We start from the raw sequence: 26,829 nt of genomic DNA on the forward strand, positions 1-26,829 counted from the left end.
CGTCGAAATTACTCCGAAGCTAGATGTACGACTGGGTCACACAGACGTTACTACGGGGATTATTTTATCCGAAGATAACTTCCACGAGCTATACCGAAAGAGGCACGACATTTTAGCGTTCTTCGAGAAAGACGACACCCCAGGTTCATCGTGGTTTTTCACGGGCTCCGAGACGCAACGTATTGAACTGCGAACGTATCAGGACTGTAAGATTTTAGACATCCGGGAAATGATACCTGGCTATGGGGAGATGTATGGAAAGCTCTTACCCACTAAAAATGGTATCGCCATTGTATACAATCTCTCCAAAACTCTGATGGATTTGCATGATGACGTTGAAACGTATCTTAATGAAGCGAGACGGGTACACACTCTGATAAAAGACGGTATTATTGGACAATTGACCGATGGTTTACGTAAATGTTGTTACGGATGTAGTGTAGCCCATCCCTCGCAGACCAAACACAACTGTCTGGAAGACTGGGAAATGCGTGTTGACATGAACTATGATACCGCGATAAGAAATTTAGATTATATCGAGATTTATAAAATCTTTACATTAAAAACATTTTTAAGTGATGAATTTTGTAAGTGCTTAGTTGCACGCGTCGTTTGCAACGCTAAACAATATTTGTATATAAATGCACCGTGATTTGAATAAAATGTGTCATTCTGTAAAATGGGAGTTCAGCTTACAACACCCTTTTAATGGTTTAGTCGCGGGCGATACGCAGTCTGGAAAAAGTTACTGGGTGGCTAATCTCATCAAATATAAAGATATATGTATTTCACCCCCACCAGATAGAATATGGTGCTATACAGAGTACCAAAACAATCTATTGAATTCGGTATTGGATCATACTCTCACAGTTGAATTTCATGAAGGTTTAAATCAAATATGCTAAGGGTGACGCGATCAAGGCAATTGTAGAATGTTGTATAAATGTTCTACGTGGGAAAGTGAAACTGTCAGATGATCAGAAGAAACGACTGAAGAAACACCGTCAAAGCTTACGGAAGCTATCTAAAACCAAGTCAAAAGGGTGGATTTATCCCTTTACTCTTAGCGCCTCTTCTATCTATTGTGAGTAGTGCCGCAGGCGCGGCTATTAGTAGAGCGACCAATAAAAATGACTAGAAAGATGATCTTGGTCTCCGAAGAAGTTTACCGCCGGATGAACTCGCAAACAAAAGTTGATGAGAACTTGAATACATAAGCAAGTTCCGAACGTATTTACCGGAACCTATAAAACTTCATGGGACTTATGAAGTTGGCCTCACTGAAATCAGTTATCCAGGGACTTGGAATAATATTAAAGAAGAATGTATTGTACGAATTTGGGACACTACATTTGTAACTGAGACAGATCCTAGACCCAAGAAAAAGAAGCTGAAAATTACGGATAAAACCAAAAAACATGAGGAAAAACCCGAAAACTTGGTTAAAATAGATCATAAAGATCAAGAGCGAGATATTTCTATAATTGTTCCTCACGCCACACCCATCAGTGAACGAGGAAAGAGACTTGAGCGATAACAAACATGATATTAACATAATTATACCTCCTGGATACTATGGATCTGCGGAAGAATTAATCCAAATAATGTCAATCGATGATGACGGGCAAAATTTTGATTCTAGAGTTGTTCTTTTTTATAACAAACCTAATCGTCGTGTGGTAGTTGAAATGAAAGGTGGAAACCAACTTTATATCCCGCACGAAATTGCCATAACATTAGGTTTTATGAGAACACCGGGAAGGGACATTACAGTGGTTACTTCAATGACAGCTCCGTTTAGCTGTGATATGGATGCCGGATTACATTCCCTCTTTATATACTCGGATATAATACAGAGACGGTCGGTTGGAGACTCGGATGTTCCGCTTTTAAGAATTATAAGTATTCATGGAAAAGACGGAGATACTGTTGAAAAAGAGTTTTCGAGACCTCATTATATGCCTGTCGCGAACAACAACTTCCAAACTATTGAAATTAATATCTATTGAAATGGGACATCCGGTACATTTTGAAAGAGGAAAAGCGCACGTCACACTCCACTTTAGACCTAGAAGAACTTGGACTCCACTATAAAACATAGTGGGAGGATCAAATCCCACTTCATTTACGACGAGAGTGTCAAAGGCGCAACATGTCTCCACATAGTTTAGACCGTGTTTCCGTTAGCGACTATCAATACTATTACTTGAATCATATTCGACACGGATCCATTCCTGTGTAAAGAGGTAATACAGAGAAATACGGTATATATCCTTGAATTGTTACCTAATAATTATTATTACCAGGTTATGGATTTGGAGTGGTCTCGAGTGGTGTATCTCTTAGAGAAGCGTTAAAAACCAGAGGTACAGAGGCGGGGAAAGAAGCTTTGAGAAGTGCAGCCGAAAAAGTGACTAAACTAACTGGAAACGGACGTAAAAGACGACGTAAAACGTCACCCATCATCAGTTCGGTTCGAACCAAGAAGAAGAGAAGGCCGATCCCTCGGCGCTCCGATATTTTTTCATAATGTCCCTCGCACATCCCAACTCTCAAAATAGTATTAGTTCGGAACTTGATTTATTTCACGTACCTTATAAGCAAACTGGAATAATAGGAAGTCAATGGGTTGAATATAACCCGACCTCGAACGTTAATGAAAATTAAGCGATTATATTCTCCATCGCTGGTAACTCGGAAACGTACATTGATTTGAAGAATACTCTACTACAAGTTCAAGTGAAGATAGTAAAACCCGATGGGACTTTACCTAAAGCCGCAACTACGGCCAACGCGGTAACAACACCCGCGGATAAGGTCGCACCGGAAAACCTATTTTTAAACAGTCTTTTCGGAGAGGTACACGTATCATTGGGTGATAAATCGGTTACGTCATGTCCTCCACAATACCCCTACAAAAGCATGATACAAACTCTCTTGACGTTTGGCGGTCCCGCTAAAGAGAGTTTCCTAACATCATCGCTTTTCTATAAAGACCAAGCTGGAAAATTCGACGATTTCTTTGACAACGATGGTTTCAAGAAACGAGCTAAATTTGCCCAAGAAGGGGTTATCGACATGATTGGCGTTGTACGCGCTGATATCTGTCAACAATCACGGTTTATCCCTAACCTGATCGACGTGAATTTCAAGTTTATCAAAAGCTCCAACGAATTTTGTAAGTGGTATTCTGCCACGTATCAATGTTCGTTAGGAAGATTAAATAAACGCCGGAAATTATGATATCGCATGCCAAAACCTTGGAATTGGCCACGATGAAATATCCAATTACTCGTACGCAATGTAATTCATTTTCCATATCTCAAGGAAACAAGATATGCGTCAAAGACAATTTATTTAGCGGGCAACTACCTAGTAAAGTGGTTTCTGGACTTGCTGACCAGAATGCCTTTTTGGGTGATTACAAATTGTCGCCGTTCAACTTTAAAATCTTCTCGCTAAATCAAATTGCCTTGTATGTCGACGGAAGCAGCGTACCGTATAAGCCGTTAAATCTAAACTTCAAAGATAACATGTACGTACATGCGTTCGTACGTTAACCTCTTTCTTCAAACTCGACAATGGAATATCGACGAGGGTAATTTCATTAGTCGTGACGAATTCGCCAACGGAAACGCTCTTTTCGTATTTGACTTAACACCCGATCTTAACGGAAGTACCACCGAATGTTTCAACCTTATAAAGAACGGAAACGTTAGACTCGAATTAATATTCGGTGAATCATTACCAACAACAGTTAACGTCATTTACTACTCCGAATACCAATTCTTGATTGAAATTGATAAACACAGGGCGGTTGTATTTGAGCATAGTTCATAATGGACTCTCGACAAATCGAAAAAATACTCAAGAATGATCCCTTCACTAAATATCTGTTCAGAGGGGTCTATCCCGCGGACAAATTACCAAACATTGTCAAAAAGTTCCCGTCTCTATTCATCGTGAACACTGATACTTCTAAAGGAGAAGGAGTCCATTGGTACGTGTTAATATCATGTTAAATTAAATGTAAATTAACTAAACTAATTAATTTAGGTGTGTAATATACATTTCAAGGAAGTACAATACAACCTTTTTCGAAAGCTTCGGAAATTCACCGGACTTGTTAAAATTTAACTATATTATAGAAAGAAACAGCCTAACTGTTACGTTCAATTCTTATCAATTGCAAGGAAATCCTAGTAAGACTTGTGGTGGATATTGAATATACTTTGCTATTAATATGTGTCGGGGAATAAAAATGTTTGAAGTATTAGAAAGATTTTCTGTAAACAGAAATAAAAATGATCGTATGATTGAAGAATTTATGTATAAAAAATATTCAATAAATTTGTCGTTAAACATTTTATTTGTCATTGATTTTATAGTGACCATGGGCAAAAGTAGGAACACCATCGTCTAAAATGAATCTTTTATCGTCGCACGGGTTGAGACAGAGTTTGTTTTGGCGTATTGTCGTAACAACGTGTTTGTTGCTGACGATTCTTTTCATTTCCGCAACAGTCACTTTGCGGTTTAATAGACAGTCGCGATATTCAGCATGCCGAAAGCGTTTTTTCACCACGCGCTTGCGGATTCCTTTGCAAGTTTTCTTTTCACCCTTTGACGATAAGATGGAATACATTTTCGGCCGAAGCCCACAAAACTCTTGAATTGGAGTTCCGTCAAGTTCATCTTTAAACTTTCCTAGTTTCTTTTTGTTTGTTTCATCATACAAAAAGTGTTCTTTGGGGTACCACGAAAAGTCATATTTGTCACTCTTTTGAGCGAAGTCCTTGTACAAATCATGTGTTTCGATGTGATATGTCAGACTGTCTGTAATGTGGAAAGACGTTAGAAAAAACATAGGATATGGATAAAGGTATACTAACCAGTATCAGTGAATAAAAGTTTAACTTTTTCTCCATACTGACGCCTTATCACATCGTAATGGAATTCGTACATTAGCAATTTTGAGAGGTCTAAAATGGTGAATCCTGTATATATGGGTCGGTTTAAAACCAACTTCTTTTTCACGGAATGGATTCCAACCAAATCATTTTGGAACAACGTAAATTTTTGGAATGTGGGTGAACTAGCTTTTTTGATAGCCTTTTCAGCTGTCGTAACCAGTTTGAAATCAATACGATTTCTTAGGTTTTCCATAGTTTTTCCTAAACAAAAACAAAAAAAATTAAATTTTAATTAATTAATTTTAATTAATTTAATTACCAAAGACTGCATTTCTCATTAATTTGAAATAGTATTTTTCAAACTCATTGGTGGCCATCTTTCTTTTTTCTGTATTAAAGTCTATGTATGGTTTTAGCCAAGCGCCTTGTTGAAACGTCAAAATTCGATGAATTTTTGTGATTCTGAGCCCTTTCGACACGTAGCACTTAAGATTACGATAGTGTACTACGTATCGTTCTTTGTTGTTTAGGTTTGAGACTAGTTTCGGCAGGCTTTCTTTAATTGGGATATTTAGTTCCGTCATTTGGTCCTTTGAATACCGCGAAAGTTCCTTCGGTTTTATGGTAGTTGACTCTGGTGCTAGTGGGTAGCAGTTATGAGCGTCGTGTAGGTCACTAGGGTACGTCAAATCGACTTCGACAATAAATTCAGTTCAGGATTTCGTTTTGACTATTTACCCCTGGTTCGAGCCATCTAAACCCTTTCATTGGCAGTACATCGCACATAACGGCCCCATAGAGGTTGTTACAGTCTATTAACATTAACATTAACCTTAATTTATTTTATTTTATTTAAAAATATCTTACCGAGATAGCAGATATGACTATCTGGCTTGGTCGGGTCGTACGTCTCTAGGTACTTATTGTTTGCTTCGGCGAAACGATGACTAATCATTGACACTCCCCCACGGATTCCCTTCTCGATAAAAAGGTGCATGTTTTCATCGAGAAGAAGATTCAGGTGTACCTTGGTCATACAAAAGGCCGCCTGCCATGCAAAACCTTTGGTAGTAACTCGAGTATTAGCCTAGTTGATATTTTTATTATTATTATTTCTAATTTATTTTTACCTGGACCGGTGTATGCGTGAGCCGGGTCTAGTCGGTAGTAATTCATACAAATTGTTCTACAATTCTGGAAAGCATCGGCCAGAAGAAGCGTGTCTGACAAGACATATAAGTCGTGATATTCCCCTTTTAAAAAGGAAAATAAAATTAAAGTTTATCCTTGAACAGTTTATAATACACTCTTACCGAGATTTCTAATATTGAAAAATTGCCAAACGCTTTGTGCGTGATCGTAATCAACTTGGCTTAAAGGTTCTTCATTGAGAGAGTTGTAAAAACACCCAATAGGTGGCAGCTGCGTTTCATCAAAACGTTCTACACTGTTCATATAGTCATATGGGTACACTCCCTTCCTTAAAAGTAACTCGATTTCTTTGGGTTTAAACACCGAGTTCGTGATGGTAAATTTTTCCGGACCCCCTTTAGCTAAATTTCCGACAAGCGTTTCCAACGATTCTGCTAGAAATCGTAGACTATCGATAAATCGTAACTTTCCCAGGGTGAATGAAATATACGTATCAATGTTATTATTTTTAATTTTATCGAGTTGTTGTATAATGAGGTGGGCGTCGTATCTACGGGTGAATAATATGATAAATATATCGTTTGCATATTAATAAACTAAAAAAAACTAACCATAAAAGATTTTGTAGTATAACAGGTATGAAGCTTGGGGCTTTTAACTGGAGATTGCATCTTTGACAAGCACTACCCCTGTATGCACCCGTGTAGTGTAGTTTTTATCGATAAGGCAGTAAACGTCTCCTCGCATACGTAACATTGAGTGGCCGAGTGGAACGCGGCTTCCTCGGCATCCGTCAGAGCCATAGGGGTGTTACTCTTAAGCTTTTCGGAAATAGCATCCGCTTCATTCAAAAGAAGCTTTAAAAACTTTAAAGCTCCATCAACCCCTCGATATGTTATGTGGTTAACAAGGTTTCCTATAGACAAAAATAATTAAGTAACATATTATACGTAAAAAAAAAAGATATGATCTCACCATCCGTTCCTATTATTGCGTACGAAAACCCACACGTTACGTGTAAGGCTAACGTAGTCGTTGAAGAGAGTGATGAATCTGGCAGACATGTAGAAAAATGAGATTGCAATGACTCAAAGTCCGCAATGATGACATACGGAACCTATATTTAAAATTTAAATGTTATTTCATTCACGATTAAATTCAAACAAATATAAATATACCATTTGATGCCAACTGAAATTTTTAAATTTCAGTATGGGCTCCTTGAGCGGCATCACCACACGTTGCGGATCGTGAATATTGCAATCTCTGATATGTTCCTCGTGATTCTCCCTCGCTCGTACACCCGAGCTTCTTTTCAGACACCGTCGGCAATAATAGTTAGTATGGTCATTTGTGGTGAAATCACAGAGTAAGCGACTTAAATGGCGAATTAAACAATAATGTTTTGTTTTTCCATTTGATAAAAAAAGGAGATCAATTTGTCTCTCTTCTGGTACGTCATTTTCACTCACATATCGTGGAAACACTCCCTTTTTATAAGCAAAAATGTTTATGGAAATATTATTTATTTCTTAAAATTTTTTAAGTTTGAACGCGTCCAGTTCAAAGGGAAATGTAATACCGGATAAGTTCAGTTCATTTTCATACCGCTTGTAGTGATATAAAAACTGAGGATTTTTAGGAGCGGGGTGTAGTTTCGCTAAAATCGCTCATATAAAACACTTGTTGTCATCTGATTTGACATTTACTAGCGCGCGTTTCGTTTTTAATACACGTGGTAAATCAAAATACGTTCCACCAACAAGTGGTAAATATTGTATAATATTAATTTGTAGGTATAAAATAAGATCTAGCACCTAACCACTACCCATTGCCTCGAATTGTTTCATGCTTTCGGCAATTTTGTCTCGACTGGAATTGATTTGACCAGGGATTGTCTCCGGTGTTAAAGTCGTGTGGGTGCATAACTTCGACCTCCGCGTCTGTATTTGCGAGTTCACGGGTGAATCTTGCCCGAATGGTAAGATACCATTTTATACCCTATTTAGTTGTTAGTTTGTTTTTTAAATAGTTCCCTAGGGTATCGCGGTGTTCATTTATGCACAGCACTGGGTCTGTTACTCCATCTAGGACGGTAATTCTCGCAGAAAATATGGCGTCACCAAGCGCGTTTATTTCCTCTATTTGGTTGATAACTGGGTTAACTACGGTGTGATATTTTTTCGAGAATGTGTATCCGGTGAGGCAGCCCTTTTTACAGGGGGGTTTGGCGAGGATACTCGGTGTGACGGCCCGGGTTGCGGAAAGACTGACCGAATCGCGGGTTACGAGTGTTCAATACAAACGGTATGACTGTTCCGTTGATGGCGGACTAAATTATCGTTCCGGGAAAAAGATTTTCCGCAAGCGGGGCAAGCTAATTTTATATTACCGTATTTAGTATTTATGTGGCGGACAAGGCTTTCTTTGTGGGTGTAGACAGTCGAACAATTTGAACAGGGAAACATTTCGAGAGCGAATGTGACCATAAAAATCAATCGCACCCTTCTTATACTTCATGTTTGGGAAAATATTTCGTATTGATTAATTAAAAATAGACAATATCAAAAGACTCTCTAGTTGTCTCTCATATATTAATGATTTTCAAATGGATTATCTCAAGAATGCACTTGACAAATAATTCCACTCTTTGGTTTTACCCTAAAATCATTATTAATACAAGAATAAATACCACTTGAGATTTTATTAAACTTTCTTCTTTCAAAGAATAATTTACAGTGTTTCAAGTTCATTTTTATTTTTAAATTTGCTTTTTATACATTTTCTAGTTGTGAATTTACGTAATAAAATTTTTTATATATCCACTCCGAGAACTGTATAGATTTTTCTAACGAACATGAATAATTTTTATTTACAAAATTAGTTCTATGTTCATATAAACAAGAAAACATTGTCCCTTCGCCACCCAGTTCTGACACTTTTGGACACCCCACACTGTTTAAATCAATGACTTCACGGTTGATTATTTTCAACAGAAATAAACATTTTTCAAGTCCTTTGCAAAAGTCACGATCGTAACCTTGCACTGCCATTGATATACAGTCATTTAACTTGCTGTATGGTGTGAAACCATAGTCCAAAGGTAGTCCGTGAATACGTCGGATAACCCACCCGTTTTGCTGTCGACTACGTAATGGAATTTCCAATTCGTCATACGGAGGTAGAAACACCCATGAAGCCACTCGCGGTGAAGCCGTAGCCGATGTGGCGGATAGTTCCTTTACTATTTTCACAGAACCCATCTTCCCATCGAGGAATTCGAAATCTATAACTATGGATTTTTTATTCTTTACAGTGTAAGACGATTCATCTGACATATTTGCCATGGCCTTTTGTATAAGAAATGTGATTAGAGAATATTTAGAGGATATCTTCAATAAGCCGTATACCTACATTGCGTTTGATAGTTTCTTATTTTGTTGATCCGTTGAGTTTGAATTAATTTTTACCCTGGTGTCCGTCTATATATACTAACACATAGAATTCTACGTCATTACAATTTTCACTATACAAAACCTCTATTTTATCAACCTGTCTCTTCGCTTTCCCCAGCCTCCCCTGCCTTTGGCTCTGTATTTCCTTCCACCTGCCTCCCTGCCTCTCTGCATCCCCTGCATTTCCTTCCCCCTGCCTCCCCTGCCTTTGGCTCTGCATTTCCTTCCCTCTGCCTACCTGCATCACCCAGCCTCTCCTGCCTTTGGCTCTGCATTTCCTTCCCTCTGCCTACCTGCATCACCCAGCCTCTCCTGCCTTTGGCTCTGCATTTCCTTCCCTCTGCCTACCTGCATCACCCAGCCTCTCCTGCCTTTGGCTCTGCATTTCCTTCCACCTGCCTCCCTGCACCCCCCAGCCTCCCCTGCCTTTGACTCTGCATTTCCTTCCCCCTGCATCCCCCAGCCTCCCCTGCCTTTGGCTCTGCATTTCCTTCCCTCTGCCTCCCTGCATCACCCAGCCTCTCCTGCCTTTGGCTCTGCATTTCCTTCCCCCTGCCTCCCTGCACCCCCAGCCTCCCCTGCATCACCCTGCCTTTGGCTCTGCATTTCCTTCCCCCTGCACCCCCCAGCCTCCCCTGCCTTTGGCTCTGCATTTCCTTCCCCCGGAGGCAGGACCTTTTTGAATCGGTATTCTGACCCTACTAGCATCTGACATCTGTTGAAGCATATGTACACTCTTTTTGAAAAGTCTTCGACAGTTAAAATTTTTGCCCTCTTTTTAATTCTGCTAGAAAACTATAATAGATAGCTCGATGAAACCAATTGCAACTTTATTTATTTTCCAATATCTTTCGTTATTTATCGGTTTCGTCCGCCACAAATAAATACTTTGGCGGGAACCGTCAAAACTCATTTTTGACAACTTTTTAAATATTGGTTCTACGGCACTGTTTCGCGCGTTTTTGAATTCACAATGGTCGGTTCAAATTTAGAAAGTGGAAATTTATCCCTCTACAACCAATGGTTGAGAAGTTATCGCGTTTCCAAACTTTCGTCGAAACAAGGAAACACCTAAAATGCATCAAGCGATTATAAATAACGCAACTTCGACGACATTTATGTTAATTTTTGTAAATCGCTCAGTGGCGTCGTTTAGGAGGGGCGCGTCATAACTCTCATCCCCCCTTTTCTTAAATCTCATTCATGGCCGGTGGTAACGATTATATATATTTTTTAAAAATAAATACTTGTACTATTTAGTTCCGGTACACCGGGCTATAAATTATGACAACGTGTACTATTTACTTAAAAGAGTTTTCGGGGCGTTCAAAAACATATGGCATTACTCTAATAACGTTTCTAGAATTTTTGTAAAATACCCTCTCAAATCATAAATCTCGCCACTCATGAGAAATAATTTATTTTGTTTTAGGTTTTTTTATTACTATTGAGTAATAAATATAGTTAATTACCAATACTACTCGATATGTAGAAATTAATAAAAAATAATTAACATCACAAAAAGTACTTTTTAATTTTTATCAGGTACGAAACGCGATTGACTATTTATATATATTGTGATCATTTTGGGGAAAAAACACTTTAAAAAAAGGAAATTTGTTGAAGTCGAAAAACATCAAGAAAATATCTATTCTTCTTCGTCGTCAGATATCTCAAAATTCAACATTGGAACATTTTGGCAATTATCAGCACAAATAAAGGCGTCTGTGCAATGCAGGTTATTTTTTCGACAAGAACAGTTGCCTTTACAGCCACTTTTACACCCGCATTTTATAAGCTCCAAGATAGCTTCGGGTGCCGGTAACTCGAAGCTTGTAACCGCCTCGTAGCTTTCCGGGTTGTTATCATTTAGTTTCCGTCCTGAGCTTTCTGGAAGTGGTAAGCGCGGGTGATTTTCTCGCGAACCTTTCCAAACGCAGCACAGGTAATGCGCTTCTAATATATGGGGTTTCATTGGGCCCCTGGTAGGGGGAAGGTTTTAATAATATAACTCAATAGTAATAAAAAAACCTAAAATAAATTATTTCTCATGAGTGGCGAGATATGATTTGATGGGGTATCTTACAAAAATTCTAGAAACGTTATTAGTGGGCCTAAAGAGTAATGCCATATGTTTTTGAACGCCCCGAAAACTCTTTTAAGTAAAAAGTACAAGTATTTATTTTAAAAAAAATAAATATAATTGTTACCACCGGCCATGAATGCGATTTAAGAAAAGGGGAGATGAGCGTTATGATGCGCCCCTCCTAAAAGACGCCACTGAACGATTTACAAAAATGTGCCACACTTTTAATAAGCAAATGCTATTTAGAGCAAATTTTTTAGTTTATTAATTGCTTTAAAATAAATTAAAAACCATTTTCCGAAAAGTGAAATTTCATCCCCTATTTTCACCCCCTTAAACGGACCTGCCAAAGTTTTAACATTGGTTTTATTTTTTGTTAATGACCCTTATATTATAATCTAGAGTTAAAGCGGAATTACAATTTCGCCTGTACTAAATGTTACGGTCCAGACGTCAAAGATTGAAGTTATTCAAACGCCAGAGCGATGCTATCGAAGTGAAATGTGGAAACATTTCAGGCAGGAACGCGCACTTCTAAGTGATGCTATAATTAAGGACTTCGCAAGATGTATTAATTGTGACAAGCAAGATTTGGTACCTTTCTACCCACTTCTCTTAAGATCCAAAAATCCTTATTAATTTGCGGGATGGTTAATTGTATTATAATGCTCATTTAGTTAAGATTCGTACTGGCTTTTTTTAACAGAGAAAAGTACGCCTATGATCAAAAAGCCAATAAGAGTACTACTAACATGCGACCACATTTACTGAAAAAACACCCAGATAAACTATACATATGTTAGGGTTTGGACGTCTAGGGAAACAATGAAGACGTTTTAATGTAGCAAAAAACTGTTCCTATTTACACGAAGTATGTTAGTAACTTGAAAGCGTGTGAGATAAATCAATATTAAGTCAGTGCAGTGGGAGTCACCCTCGAAAAGCCTTAATTAAGTTAGGGTCCCAAAATTGTTTGGACTTTGGGTGGGAGCAACCATTCCCATTGGTTCGCTACTATGAGTAGACGGGTAACGCCATTGTACGTGTTTACTGACCTCGGAACACTGCTTTTGGTGACCTCTATTTTTACCGTCGTCTGCCTAACGTCTGCTTCCAAAATTTCATGGAATGCACGGGGAAGGCTAATAATTAAGCTAAGTAGTACACTTCTTGTTTCACTTATATACTTCTGCTAATACTCTGTAAAATAATAATAAATATGAAAAAAATAAAACAATTGAACACCCAAACCTATTCAGAAATTAAAATGATGTTGTAAAATGAATTATTCCAACTAGCATATGTTAAAATTCAGAAACTTTTGTTTAATCGTTGTTCTTTTCAAATTATTTACTTTTATATTACAAATTACGCGAAAACTTAAATCTGAACAGTACAGTTTAAAATTAAATAAAGAAAACCTTTCTCTGCTGTGCTGTTTTTTAAATGTAAAACTCAAATTTAAAAGATTAATAAGCACTTTGATATTTGAAGTTCAGATTGAAATTTAAATTAGAAATTAAAAATCACATCCAAACTTAAAATTTAATGTAGAAAAAGCACATTTATTAATAAAAATAGAGAAATCACAATTAATATCAAAATTGATATTGGAAATATAACATATACATTTAATATGAAAAGGTAAATAATCACACTTATTCTCAAAATTTAATATTAAAAATAATAACAACAAATTATACTAGACTAAATTTAGTAAAATTCACATTCTTTGTTTAACACTAAAAATTAAATGTTAAAAACTCAAAAGTTGTCGGTAATATTTCAAATGATATGATAAAAACTCAATTTCAAGTTAAAATTTATATTTAATTTATCCAAATTTGAAATTGGAAATCATCATAAATAAAAGTTTATTACGAAAATGAAATATGAATTGGAAACGAAAGAGGCGGTTCACCCAAAATTCTTCACGTAATGCCTTTTCACTTTGCATATAACGACATAAGTCTCGATTGTTATTGGTGTAATTCGCTTTTAAGAAAACGCTTAAAATGACCTTTGCCAACCATCATTTGTCTCGTATATGCAATAATGATCCGCGATCAAGAACGATAGGAATGGGATTAAAAGACACTCACTCAAAGCCAATTGATTCAAATTTAGGACAAAAATTAAGACTATTTACGAAGAAATACCGTGAATGAGAGACAAAAAATAATAAAAGTAAAATTATTTTTAATCTATAAAATACGAGACGTTTCAAGCCGTGGCTCGTCATTCAAATTTCCATGCAATCGATACACCAGAATTAAACTCTTGGAGAATCAAAGTGTTATGAGCAATTTCAGCCAGGACAAAAATATTAATTATTATCATTGTGGTTGTCACTCATGAAACCTTCCCAAAGAATTATAACTATTTTCGTTAATAGGTACAATCTATCACGCTCATTCTTTGAGATTAAGCTTAATCCATACATAAAAGATAATTTCTTGATTGTATTTAATGTGATCAAATACGGCGGATTGAGCAGTAGTCAACTTTAAATTGCGACTTTAAGGGTATTTGCTCATTTCTGACAACTAGCTTCAGAGATAAGTGGGTGTGTATACCGATAAGGGGCACCTGCGGGCGGGGGAAACGGGCCCCTATAGGGGCCCCCTTTTGCGGCAATATTCGGCGGGGTCAAAAGGTTAGCTGATTTACGAGGTCAATAGGTTATCTGCCCCTATGGACACGATGCAAACAATAAATAGGTGTGAAACGGACCCCCCTATAGGGGCCCCCTTTTTGCGGCAATAGTCGACAGGTCAAAAGGTCAATAGCTGGGGGCACCCCATTTTAGGGTCAATAGATGATTTACGATGTTACCCTCATAAAACCTGGGTCAATAGGTTATCTGCCCCTATGGACACGATGCAAACAGCCGTTAAATAAGGGTGAAACAGGCCCCTGTAGGGTCCCCCCATTTTGCGTACATTTTCGGCGGGGTCAAAAGGTTAGGTCAATAGGTTAGATGATTTACGATAGGTTATCTGCCCCTATTCCGCAGGTGGTGTGGACTGACACGATGTTATGCAAACAGCCGGCCAGTCATAGTTAATAGCTGGAGGCACCCCATTTTAGGTCAAAAGGTTAGCTGATTTACGATGTTATAACCCATAAAACCCAAGGTGTTAACCCATTTTAGGTCAATAGGTTATCTATGGCGGTGACACGATGTTATGCAAACAGCCTACCCGTCATAGTGAATGTCGAGTTGGTTGGTTTTCGCCGACAAACACTTTCGGCCCCCTAAGCGTACCGTAAAATAGCGGGCGGTCATCGGTAAAAGTGTTTTGGGAAAAAAGAGCAGAGTGTATACAAATTATAAGGTTTTATTAAGATATTTTTCGAGTACAGGCTGTATAATACGATTTACATTGAAAATACGTCTTTGGAAATGTATTTTATTTATATCATGGTAATTACGTCGATCTTCGTAGGGTATATACCAAAGTTCACTCAAAGGGTTGAAACGAACCATCTGAAATTAGCGTTTTTACGAGCATTTTCATTAAATGTTCTACCTCGAGGCGTTTGATGGTAAGAGTTACGTTGTCGCCGGGTCCCTCGGGGGTGGTTGTAGGTCCGCCGGAGATGTATTTTTCGGATGGCGGGATATCTTGGCCCTCCAAAGCGGCGGGTGACGGACAGTTGGGATAAAATTTGTCGTGTTCCGTTTGGGGTACGTCGCCGGTTTCCCAACTGCCTAACTGTCCGTGGCAGAGGTAGCATTCGACTATGCCGTCCGAGTCTACGGCGAAAAGTCCTGCGTGGGCCAAGTCTTCCTTGTTCACGTGTACGTTGTCCCATTGCTTGAACGTTTCTAGCCGACCGGTTACGGTGCTGAGATCCTCGTGACTAGCCATCCCGATTCTCTTTGAGCTACGGAATAATATTTCTGGGTCTAACCCCCAAAATGACGTAATCTATAAAAATGACTCACTAAAGATGACGTAATCTATAAAAATGACTCACTAAAGATGACGTAATCTACACCATGAAACGTAAAGATTACGTAGATGCGTTGTGGTTTTCATAAGCCAGCCGCTATGGGAAAGAGGAAGATGTCTCCGCTTAGGCTACCAAAGAAATGCGGGATATGCTCGGAAATATACCGGTCCGTGAGAGGTTTCAAACAACATTTAATGACACATTTATCGTGTAACACAATGAAAGAAGATTCGGATCTGGCGTGTGATTGTGATGAGAGTGAATCGCTCCATTACACGGAGGCCGAGGAAATGTCAGATGATAAAATTATCGATTATCTTAACGAACTTATTGGGACATGTAAAAAGCGCGGTGCCACAATGGAATCAACCGAACCAACTACATCTAACCTGCCAGCCGAATTAAAAATGCCGACTGAAAAGGAAATGGCTGCTCTGATTTATTTTCAAGAATATTGTAAAACTAATCAAATTCATAATATTAAAACCGCTGTAAAGAAAATGTGAATAAACGTTTTTATATTGAATACATTGTTATTTTTAAAGGTGACCGTATAAAATAATTTTTACATTGATAAATTGACACTTAATATTTTTAAAATAAGTTTATAATATTTTTCTACCGTGGGCGAATGAATGGACACAATGAACTATTAATTACGTAATCTAAAAAAAATGACGCGAGCAATGAGAAATAACGAGTCGGATTTATAAGATAATAAAAAATATTTATTTTATAAGATGATATATTACAAAAATTATTTTTCTTTTACGAGTCAAAAAAATATTATAGTGTGATACAAAAAAAAATTAAAATGGACATCGTAATTGACTGTCTATTTCAGCGCGGTTCTGGGTAATCCATTCGGCGAAAAGTAGACTTCGTTCCAAAGAACACGGTTGTCGGGTGTTTAGAGTTTGATGTCGGAATAGACATTTTACTGGCGGGGGCGTATCAAAAGTCGCAGCTCGGGGACAGTCAAAAGTTTCCAAATCGTATATGGCGGTCTCAGTATAATCGGCTAAAAATTTACACTTTACGTCTCCTTTTGTAAAAATCATATCCGCACTCGATACCGCTGATATAAGGCAGGCGGGTAGTTTATAATAGGGGAGATACCCCGCGGTCCAGCAAATACCGTGAAGGTTCCTAGACACCCAGCCGTTTTGTCTTTTAATGGCGTTCGGAAGTTGTTGTACTGGATAGGGTTGTTCGAAAGTCCAAGCTTGAACGGCGGGAGGGGTCGATACTGTTGATATAGCTAGTTCCTTCACGACAATGTCGGGGGGCTCTCCGCCGGAGCGCGAGGCGGATTTTCCTAGTAGAAAGTCAAATTCGACAACGGCCATTCTCGCCATGCCACCGACACGATACTGAGGGTTTAGTTAGGAATAAAAACGGGGTATAGTCGCGCGACGGGAATTTATACTCCGTTTATGATGACGTAACAGGTTGTTAAATTTTCTCGTGGCCATTATATCATTGTTGACGTCTCTTCGTGAAAAACCCTTAAAGAAGCTTTGGTGACTTCTACGTTTTGATCGGTGACGTATATAAATCACGCAATAATGTCCGCAAATGACGCTCGTTGTCGATTGAAGTCGCCGCTTGGTGGGCGTGATTTTTCTCGAATTTTGTTTTAAAAAAAGTTTAATGGCTGGCAAAATGGGCCGTAGCGCCAAAGAGTCAAAATACCAAGCCCGTTTTAATTTATCAAGGTAAATCGCGACCCAATGGCTGCCGGGTTCATCGTGGGGGTCCAGATTTACAACCAGTGACGCTGGAAAACTATTAATCTTATAGGGTAGACAATCGGAAGCGAATACGCCCATAAAATTGCGCGTACGTCTCAAAATGTTTAAAATCTCGGATCCGCGCATAATTACACGTTTTCAATAGAAACGTTACGATCTTTGTCTACGCTAAAGCTGGCTTGAAATTCGGCGAAAACTACGCAGCTTAACGTTTGCGGGACTGGTTTAGCGAACGAAAGCTCCAAACGCATCTGTCCCTGTCTGGAGGGGTTCCAATAATGACTCTCACCCGCGCTATGGTCGTTTGAAATGTCGAAGACGTAAAAAGCGTAGCCCCCGGCATAATCTCCCCGGGAAATATCGATCCCGGTGTTTCTATAATGAATTCCGCTACCCGTGAATAAAGTATGATAGGCTTGAATATATTGTCCCGCGTCGTAGTTTGGCGTAATAGGTTTCGAATCCACACCGTCAGAATCCACGTAAAGAGCTAAACTCGATAAATCTTGATGTTCGAAAGCGTACGGGTTTTTTGCCAGGGTTCCATTGTAGGCTTCGTGATCCACCAGCGCGACAATCAAGCGAACCGGGAGGGTACCCAAATATACGTTGGGAATAACGGTGTTTCGGATATTCGAGTTGATGGTGAATATTTTAGTTTCGGTGCGAGTAAAAGCGTACTTTGCTGCTGCTCGTGACAAGGCGTTTTCGTGAGCGATAAGTATTTTGGGTGCAATTTGTACACGACGTACCAACAAGCTCGCGTCCGTAATGATAATTTTATAGTCAACCCCGGGCTTCGGCGTACCCATTAACGCAAAACTCGCTTTACTTCGCGATAGTTTAATACGTAAATCTACGCCATTAATTAAATATTTTTCGACATTGAGCGCGTCAAGAAACAGCGGACCAATTAAATCTATTTCTTTCGACTGATCCGTGAATCCTTTCCGCTGTTTAAAACCCTCGTTGGCAGTGACCGAATTCATTTCGCCGGGGGTATCCTTGTACCACAGCGCGCCTGTTAAATGGGACGCTTTGGCACCCTTGTCAAAATTTAACAAAGTTTCAATGTACGCCCTATAAGCGTACGAACAAGCTGACGGAGACAGTAAGGTTCCGTTAAGGTAAACTTCCGCGTGATTAAATAGCGTGTGCAAAAAATTGTTACACCCCCCTACAACATCCGACGGTAATAAACTTTTGCCCGCGTCATCGGCGACGATTTTAGCTTTAACAAGTAGGTACGTAAGCGGTAAATCAATATACTCGTGCCCGCTTCCAGGAATATTAAACTCGACGGTATCGCCTCGCAGCGACGAGATGGGTTTGAAGGTGGTCCATTTTCCTCCCTCAATTGACGTTTGGATAGGCGCGGATTGAAAAATATCAAGTTCACTTTTTAACGCTTCGCAATGACCCATAATTTTAGGAGAAAATATCAACGACCTTTCTAGCTCGTTTCCTGCCTACTAATGATTTTTTTCCACCGCGTTTTGGTCTTTTCTTAATTGTTTTAGTTTTGCGTTTACGTTTCCCAGTCCCGTATTGTTGTTTGAGATCATCGTACTTTTCTGTAAGCCTCCGTTTGGTAGCTTCACGTATGGATGACCCCGTCGAGACATCAGCCAAAACTTGTTTTCCCGTGGAGAGGGCTTGGCCCCCCAAAAATTTCGCCCCCCGTAAAAGAAACGGTTTCGCTAGCTTGTACAAGCCGGAGAAGAAACTCCCAAACCCGCTTCCGAATTGCCCGTGCCCCCGCTGATACGGCGATCCCACGTATACGTCGGGAATAGCGCCACCCGCCTGAGTGGCATAATATTGAGCGTACGGGCACGCTACGCAGCGTCTTTTTTCAAGAACGTGTCTTAAGGGCATCTTGGACGCAAATGAAGTTTTACTGTTAGATTGCCAAACTCAAAAGGAGCTGGTTTCCCATAAACATCGCGTAGATCTATTTGGATAGTATCAAAGTATTTCTTCTCAATGGGCACGTAATGCGGCGAAATGTATGTTTTCTCGATATGAGTACCAAATCGGGCTGATTCGTCAACCGCTATTATTCTTAACAATTTGACGAGCGACGAGCCCACCACTTGATCAGCGACGATATCGGAATAAACGAAGATTTGGGGCGGAATGTGGAAATTTAAGCGAGCCGGGTTCTCGCTTCTGCCCGCGATAGTTTTAGTTCTTTCAAATCCTAGCGTGTTGCTCAGTCCGTCACTCATAAATACGCCATAGGGGGTAATATTTTTTCCAACCAGCGCCACGTGTCCGTTCAGCGGATCGTGGGTAAGACACACATTAGCGGCGGTGCATAGCGCGGTGTCGTTTACTACTTTAAGTAAATGGTCTATACTCAAGTAATGCCCCGGAGGGATTTCTCGCATCGTCCCGACCATTTTAGGGTCAGCCTGTCCCCCATGTTGGGCGGGATTAACTCGGAAATAGACGTAATTGTCATAGGGCAACACGTTGTAAAACGAAAAGGGATACAATATTTCCACCAACGCAACTTCCCACCCCCCCTTTAATTCGATAGGTTCGGGTAATTTTATCGTGAAACAGGCTACCGTATTATTCGGAAATATCTCGAGATTTGAATTACTGGGTATCGTTAGGTAAAAGGCTTCGGACATCTTTAGCAGAAACCCAAGAATTGAATGTAGCCGGATACCCTAACCAAGAAACGAAATATTCGACTTTACCCTTTGAGCGTCGCTTCTTTAATACTTTGTCAATTGTATATTCTTCCGGTTTTATAACTCGTTGAATTTCTTTGAAATAAAAATATCCCGTGATGGGTTCGTCAGCCAAATCAACGAGCTTAAATTGAAGAGGTCTTTTAGTATTCTTGAAAATAACTTTAAATATTTCGGCGCTCCAATTTTGATCGCTGTATCCTTTTAAAAACGGTCTGGCAGTTCGGGTAATCCTTACGTAATCGCCGACTTTGATACGGCATTTTCGGGGCTTGAGAGCGGCTGGCTGGGACTGCCCTGGTTTGTAAATATTTCGATAAACTTGAAGAATATTTTTGTCGTTTACATCGAAGGGAGCCATTTTAATTGTCGTATGATAACTGGCGTTATACGAATGAATTAAATTGGGCAGCTCGTCGAGATAGCGTCGCGTGTTTTTATGAGTAAAAAAACGATACATGCGCTGTTTCAGGGTCCTATTAAAACGCTCTACCATCGCGGCTTTAACGTCGCTATTTTCGGAATGGTAATGTCTAATGCCCTCCTCTTTTAGGAGTTTTAAAACAGTCGAATTAACGTACTCCAACCCACGGTCGAACTGTATAGCGCGGGGCTTGCCCCGCTCTTTAAAAATTATTTTCAGGGCGCGGGCAACCTCAGCGCCGGTCTTACGTTTTAGGGGGACGGCAAATGCCACTCTCGAAAAGCAATCTATACAAGTAAGAATAAATGTGTATCCGGAATTGTCGCTCGCTAAAGAGCGCATATCTGCCAAATCAGTCTGATAGAGGTCTAGTCTGTTACCTACACGAATCTTTCGTCTTTGGAATTTTCGAATAACGGGTCTATGTAACGTATAGGCGTCGTGAGTTTGCAAAAACGTTTCAACATTCTCCCGAGATATTCCGAGCTCTTTGACAGAATCGTATAATTTTTCAACACCCCCGTAGCTAGCTGGATTACGAGAATCGAAATATATTTTTTCAAGTCTAGTCGTTACGTTTATCGGTAACTCTCCCATTTCAAAATTTTGGCACTCGGCGTTTTTTTTTTACGTAAACGGTTCTTAATAGTAGGCGACCAAAGTTTCGGTGACTGTCGAGGTGTCGCGAAAGAATTGGGCCCGACCGCTGACGGCAAAGTTTTCTTTCGTTTGGAGGAGGCGAGCGAAAGATGGGGGCCCGGGGGGGCGGAAGCTGTTAGGAACGAAGTAGACGGTAATGGGGTGGTGGTGGGGAAGGCTTGAGGGGTGATTTTCCGTAGTTTACCCACCAGGTTATTAAATTTTGACCAACTCTGGGGTCTCGGCGCGTGGGGACTTATTAGATAATATACTAAATCAACAATATCAGAATCCGTTTGTATTTCACCGTCTAATAAAATCTGCCCCTGGCTGTCCCACCGCAGTCGACCGCTGTCCGAAATCAAATGATTAAATATAGCTCGGGCGCTCGCTCTGTATCCTAGCGGGAACAGATTGACTAATGTATCGTAACTGGGCGTATCGTTATTTTCAATCGGTTTATTTCGAGCGTGCTTTTTTAGTAGCATCTCTTCGTATATCTTCCACTTGGTCCTGTCATCGAGCGCTTCGCTTTTTAAAATATCCGCCATTTCCGTGTCAATATCCGGTTTGAGTTGTTGATGGGGTGGCGTAATCGGCGCTAAAGTCATTTTTTTCGAGTACCTTAACATTTTTTATGTTCAACCTGTTAGGGCTCCCACGAGCGACGACACAATAGGCAGAAGAAACGAGAAAAATCCGGCACCTTTTTGATTTAATAATATTCGTTTTTTAGTTTGCCAGCCCAATTTTTTCTGGGCAATTTTGCGTAACGTTTTACGGTGTATTTTTAATCGTAGTTTTTGCCGCGTGGTTAGACGTATATTCCCGATAAGAGTATTATACACGCAATCAGATATTGCTTCGATCAACTCTTTATTGGCGTTAATTAAAATATTACGTCTCTTAACGCCCTTTAATTTGCCGATCGATTCGAGCAGATGTTTTTGCGACCTGACTCGTCGAGACATTGTACATCGAATGAATTCGACTCGCTGGGGGGGTGTGTGGTAACTAACCACCCCTCGGAAAAGTATTATTTCGGAATGTATACCGAGACTTGCTCGCCTGGGAAAATATTAGTTCTGATCCGATGTGAGTCGGGGCAATCTTTCTGAAGGTCGATCAATACGTAAGAGTTTGGTTCCTTAGTCGCGTCAGAAATCGCTTCGATAACAAAGTTGGAATTATCAGGGGCCATTTGGCGCGCCAAGCAATTAATCTGTGTTTTGTCCCGTACATTTTTCGTTAAAAGTATGTAGTGCGCATTGAGGGAAATTTCGCGACACCCGCGACCCTGATGAAATAAATTTTGACTTATGTAGATAAAGCTAACATTACGATGATGCGAGACTTTGGTGAACAACTGGGCAACTTCTCCTTTTTGACCCGCCCCCATTAAATCGTCTAAAACGGCCAGTATCCGTTTCGAGCCGTCAAATAAGTCAGGATCGGGTAAACCCTTATGAAATATAACGTTATATTTTTTAAGTTTATCGTATCCTGGCTGATCCTCGCCGTAAAACCAGTGGATTTCTTCAATTTGAGGTTCAAACATTTGTTTTAAATGTTTAATCAGTTTTTCTACGAAATATGTCTTACCACTTTGGCTAGGCCCGCAAAGTATGATGTTACAACTGTGATAAAAAGGGTACATTATCACCGCGTAGCTGAAACCAGAATGAAATAAAATGGACATTTTGTTTTTATATATAATATTTTTTATTTTTGACAATAACAAAACACGTTTTCCCGTGACACACCCCCCTACCACGTGGAAAGCGGCCGGCGGGCTAGAGACACACCCCCCTCGTGACCACCGACGCGCGCGGATAGCGGATCGAGAGAGAGAACGCGCGCGCGCCTCTCTCTCTCTCTCTCGAACGCCGAGACGGCGACCCGCGGAGACCGGCGCCTCTCGACCCGCGGCTCGCCCGCATAAGAGCGAAGGTTTTTTTTAAGCGCGTATTTTATATCCGAATGGAACTGTTCGGTAATTCGATAAAACCCGAACTTTATCCATTACGGGCCGATACGCTTTTTCCAAGTCGACGCTAACGAGCGTATGATCCGGAAGTCGACGGATTTGTTTGGGCAGAGGCACGGCAAACGCCGCCGGTATTTCAGTTTCTTCGTCAGTCACTCCTAGCATAGTTTTTAAATTTTCGCCGTTAATGATATGCTGATTACCGACATTAATTCGAAATCCTTTCACTTTCGTAACGTTAAATTTTTCGCCCGTATCCGGATTTTTCACCCAAAACGAGTAATTTTTTGGCCCGCCATACGCGGCTTCGTAAATAAACGAATTCTTTCCATAACCGGATAACTCGCTGACCATATCGCCCAAATAATGGCCCGTAGTTATAAGGGGTTGTTTCGAGACGTACTGGAGGGCGTCAGTGTCCAAATATAACGCGTTCTCTCCGACTATTTCAAGATATTTTAATAAAACTAATCTCGCTTGACAGGTTGTATAAGCGGCAATCACGCAATTTGTATGTTTTAGAGGGATTTCCGCTTCCTTGATGGGGGCTGATTTCACTAGAAGAGTCGTATCGTTGACTGTCAAAACCGATTTTACGTTGATTTCCGGATTTGATAGCAGTTCAAAGAACACTTTGGGTTCGCGAACGATTTCAGTTTTGGTCACAATGGATCGCTGACCGAGTTTTCTGGAAAAAAAAAGTTTTAATATCTATCACGCTACCTAATATGATTTATAACCCCAATGGGGGGGGGGGGGGGGTAATAAAATCCATACAGACCCCCACATGGAATTCAGCATTAATTTCGAGATGGCTCGAAGACCTTCGTTTTTGGAGACTTTGGTAGGGTCCAATTTGACCCCTTCATGACGTTCGAAAGCCGCAATGTATTCAGCCTGGGCTTCGGGGGTCTGACAATCTGACGGCCAGCCGCTCGCCTCCACCTTGGTTTTTAGGAAACAGTCAACGTAATCTCGAAAAATCCCTCCACTGTCCGTTGCAGGATCGTATTGCGTCACCGTGTATGACCAGGCCTCAATTTTTTTTGTAATTTTGTATCCGCGATTTACCGCCCATCTTAATTCGTCGATTACCCAAACGCCTTTAAGCATTCTTTCGTCGTCAGAATGCTCGCAGTCACCCTGATACCGTAAATCGGCACACGTCCGGCATAGGGTAAACGTTAACTTTTTGTTAACGGTCCGATACGGAAGAATAGGATGGAATAAATTGGTTGGCGGGAGCACGTTACATAACAATAATCCCTCAAAATCGTCAATGGCTGGAATATCGCTACCGAGCAGAATTGTCGGATGACCAACGGGGACTTTGCCACTATAAAAAGGAAAACACACTTAAATATTTGTTTTCGTTATATATATATATTTTTCGATATAATACCGTTTGTTTATAAAAGGGTACAGGCTGCAAATGTCCACGTAGAATATTTTATCGTCGGTCCCTTCAACGTTACAGTACGTTCGTAAGGCTGATACTCTGCCCCCGAAAAAAGCGGCTCGCGGGTCTAAACGTTCAGTTAAAGTTTCCGAAAAATTAGAATTTTTTAAAAATTCATTTATGGCTGGATTTTGTTGTTTTTCCAAAATCCAATCGCACCCCCATTGTTGAATGACGGTATAACCCATTTCTTTAAGTTTATTGGTTGTCCGCATCGTGTTGGAAAATCGTGTATTAAGGGTATCGCTCGCGTTAGCGTATAATGGCTGGTTCCTATTTACAGAGTCCCCGAAGCAAGTCCTACAACCGTGATACCTTTAATGAAAAAAAACCTGTTTATATTTTGTCTCTTCGAACTTTTTAAAATAATACTTACCAACAGCCCTGATATTGTAGAGCGTTTTTCTCACCGATTAGACCATCAATTTTAATTTTTCCAGCACGCGGTTCTCGACCATTCAGCGTTGATACGATGGTAACATTCCGGACATGCGCTTCCCAAGCCAGCCATTCTAAAGCCTCGGTGGATTGAGGCTCGGATAACCGATACAAATTAGCCGGTATTATGCCAATCGTTTCTGGCTCCAAAAATTTTTTCCTTAGCACGTAACTACACACTGACGCGATAGTCACGCCCACGCTAAACGGATTAACTTCGCACAAGTCTTGAAATAGTTTCATAAACTTTAAACAACCCTTAGCTAATATGTGGGTATCTCTAGAACAATAGAGTTTTAACGTTTCGAGGTAATTAAATCCCGAACTCTTTTCGGATTCGAGAGCGTACCATTTGTTAAAACTTTCGCGGTCTTTCGCCGTGAAATATTGGGCCCCGTAAGCTTCCAAGGGGGGCAGCGAGTTCTCCGAGACGTAGTTTGTTTGTTCGGGTTTGTAAATGTCAAAATTATTATCAACTACGTTGAATAGAAAATGAGGGAAAAAATCTTTCGTATATTCGCGACCCAGCTCGAACGTATCCGCGAATTTCGACAGAGGAATGGGTATATAATTATACGAATCCGATAGAGTTAAATTGTGTAGTTTCAGTTGCAAGATGCGAGTTCCATTTATTATCGGATCGGGCTCAAACGAGTCGGCACTCTCCATTATAACTTGTAATAGGAGTTGCGTATCATAATTACTCGCATTATGTCCCAGCGCGGTCACTCTTCTTATCCGAGCCAGTGTTCTTAAATATTCGAAAAAGTTTCGCGCGGAATCAGAACCCAGAAATTGTCGTTGGCGAACGCCGCAAAATTTACATGCTACGTCGGGGGTATCAACACACGCGACACAATAAGTTTCCGACACGCATAAAATGGGTTGATGAATATAACAGTTTTTCTTATCGGGGTGCCGTTTGGTTTGGACCGTTTCAAAATCGTAAAATATCCACATTTGAGTGGGCTGACCGTTGGAATCGAAACGGGGTAACGGGCGTCGCGGTTCTTTTATTACTTGGATGTAACATTGATGTCCCGAGGGGGAAAACTTACGACAAACGGTACAATACTGTTCGTTACAAGAATGCAGCTGGCCGTCGCGTTTAGTCAAATCGATTAGAATCGAACATTCCGTGCAATGAAATAAATTTTGACATAATGATAATTTATCGCCGGTTAATTTTATTTTATGATGAGCGTAGCAATCGACACCCGTAAACTTACGTAAACAGTCGGGACATTTTATTATATCTCCGGTACATTTTATGGCCCTGCAGCACGCGAAACAATAGTCTGAACACGCGTGGGTGCTATCTTGTCTGTACCCCTCGAGACACTTTGAACAAAACTTTGCTTTCCCGAATAAGGGAGCCAGCTTTTTAACTAGATTGAAATGCGCCCCCTCGTTTAAAAGTACAATACGTTTTCTGTCCATACCTCCCCGCACTCTAGAATCGTACACCAAGGTCGGCCAGCTGTTTTTAATTTGATAGATTAAAATATCGTATTCTTTGAGATACGTTCTAAATTTTCTAATCGACTCGGGCGACGCGCATTCTTTATTAGGTCGGACACCCGATTTGGAGCATAGGAGGAGCGCCTCGGCTCGCTGAGCCACATTGTTTTCTTTGGAATGCGACAAAGTTTCATAGACCGTTTTTAGTCTTTTGTTTTCGGGTTCATTCTGATATTTACACAGTGCCACACCGACGCAAAGAGCTCTAGCGAGACAGATTGAGTCGCTGTTCGCAATACGGACAATTGCTCGTCTATTTCTAGAAAACATGGCAAAGGTCTCTAGTCGTTTCCGTTTCGCCCAGCCACCGCCTTGGGGGAGACGGACAATGGAAAA

General features: G+C 40.2%; 2 protein-coding genes across 2 annotated transcripts; both read right to left on the bottom strand.

Moving 5' to 3' along the window:
* Nucleotides 1-14,891: 14,891 nt before the first annotated feature.
* Nucleotides 14,892-15,530, bottom strand: LOC149943330 (baculoviral IAP repeat-containing protein 3-like). Its single transcript, XM_090175454.1, has 2 exons — nt 15,167-15,530; nt 14,892-15,096 (listed from the first exon to the last, which is right to left on the bottom strand). The coding sequence occupies exons 1-2, from the start codon at nt 15,479-15,481 to the stop codon at nt 14,938-14,940; spliced, it is 474 nt and encodes a 157-aa protein (XP_090031580.1). The 5' UTR covers nt 15,482-15,530; the 3' UTR covers nt 14,892-14,937.
* A 7,465-nt stretch (nt 15,531-22,995) lies between these two features.
* LOC149943331 (uncharacterized) lies at nt 22,996-25,736 on the bottom strand. The gene is made up of 4 exons (XM_090175211.1): nt 24,911-25,736; nt 24,478-24,849; nt 23,857-24,411; nt 22,996-23,763 (listed from the first exon to the last, which is right to left on the bottom strand). The coding sequence occupies exons 1-4, from the start codon at nt 25,639-25,641 to the stop codon at nt 23,046-23,048; spliced, it is 2,376 nt and encodes a 791-aa protein (XP_090031337.1). The 5' UTR covers nt 25,642-25,736; the 3' UTR covers nt 22,996-23,045.
* Nucleotides 25,737-26,829: the final 1,093 nt, after the last annotated feature.

This window comes from Leiobunum rupestre, chromosome 5, assembly GCF_980474605.1.
Source record: "Leiobunum rupestre chromosome 5, qqLeiRupe1.1.hap1, whole genome shotgun sequence".
NCBI classification, from domain to species: domain Eukaryota; kingdom Metazoa; phylum Arthropoda; class Arachnida; order Opiliones; family Sclerosomatidae; genus Leiobunum; species Leiobunum rupestre.

Coding starts and splice junctions, on each gene's coding strand:
- LOC149943331 (XM_090175211.1), bottom strand. CDS start 25,641: ATGGAGAGTGCCGACTCGTTTGAGCCCGATCCGATAATAAATGGAACT. Junction 24,850..24,910: donor CTACAATATCAGGGCTGTTG/GTAAGTATTATT, acceptor TTTTCATTAAAG/GTATCACGGTTGTAGGACTT. Junction 23,764..23,856: donor ATGCTGAATTCCATGTGGGG/GTCTGTATGGAT, acceptor TTTTTTTTCCAG/AAAACTCGGTCAGCGATCCA.
- LOC149943330 (XM_090175454.1), bottom strand. CDS start 15,481: ATGGCTAGTCACGAGGATCTCAGCACCGTAACCGGTCGGCTAGAAACG. Junction 15,097..15,166: donor CCGAGGGACCCGGCGACAAC/GTAACTCTTACC, acceptor CGCTAATTTCAG/ATGGTTCGTTTCAACCCTTT.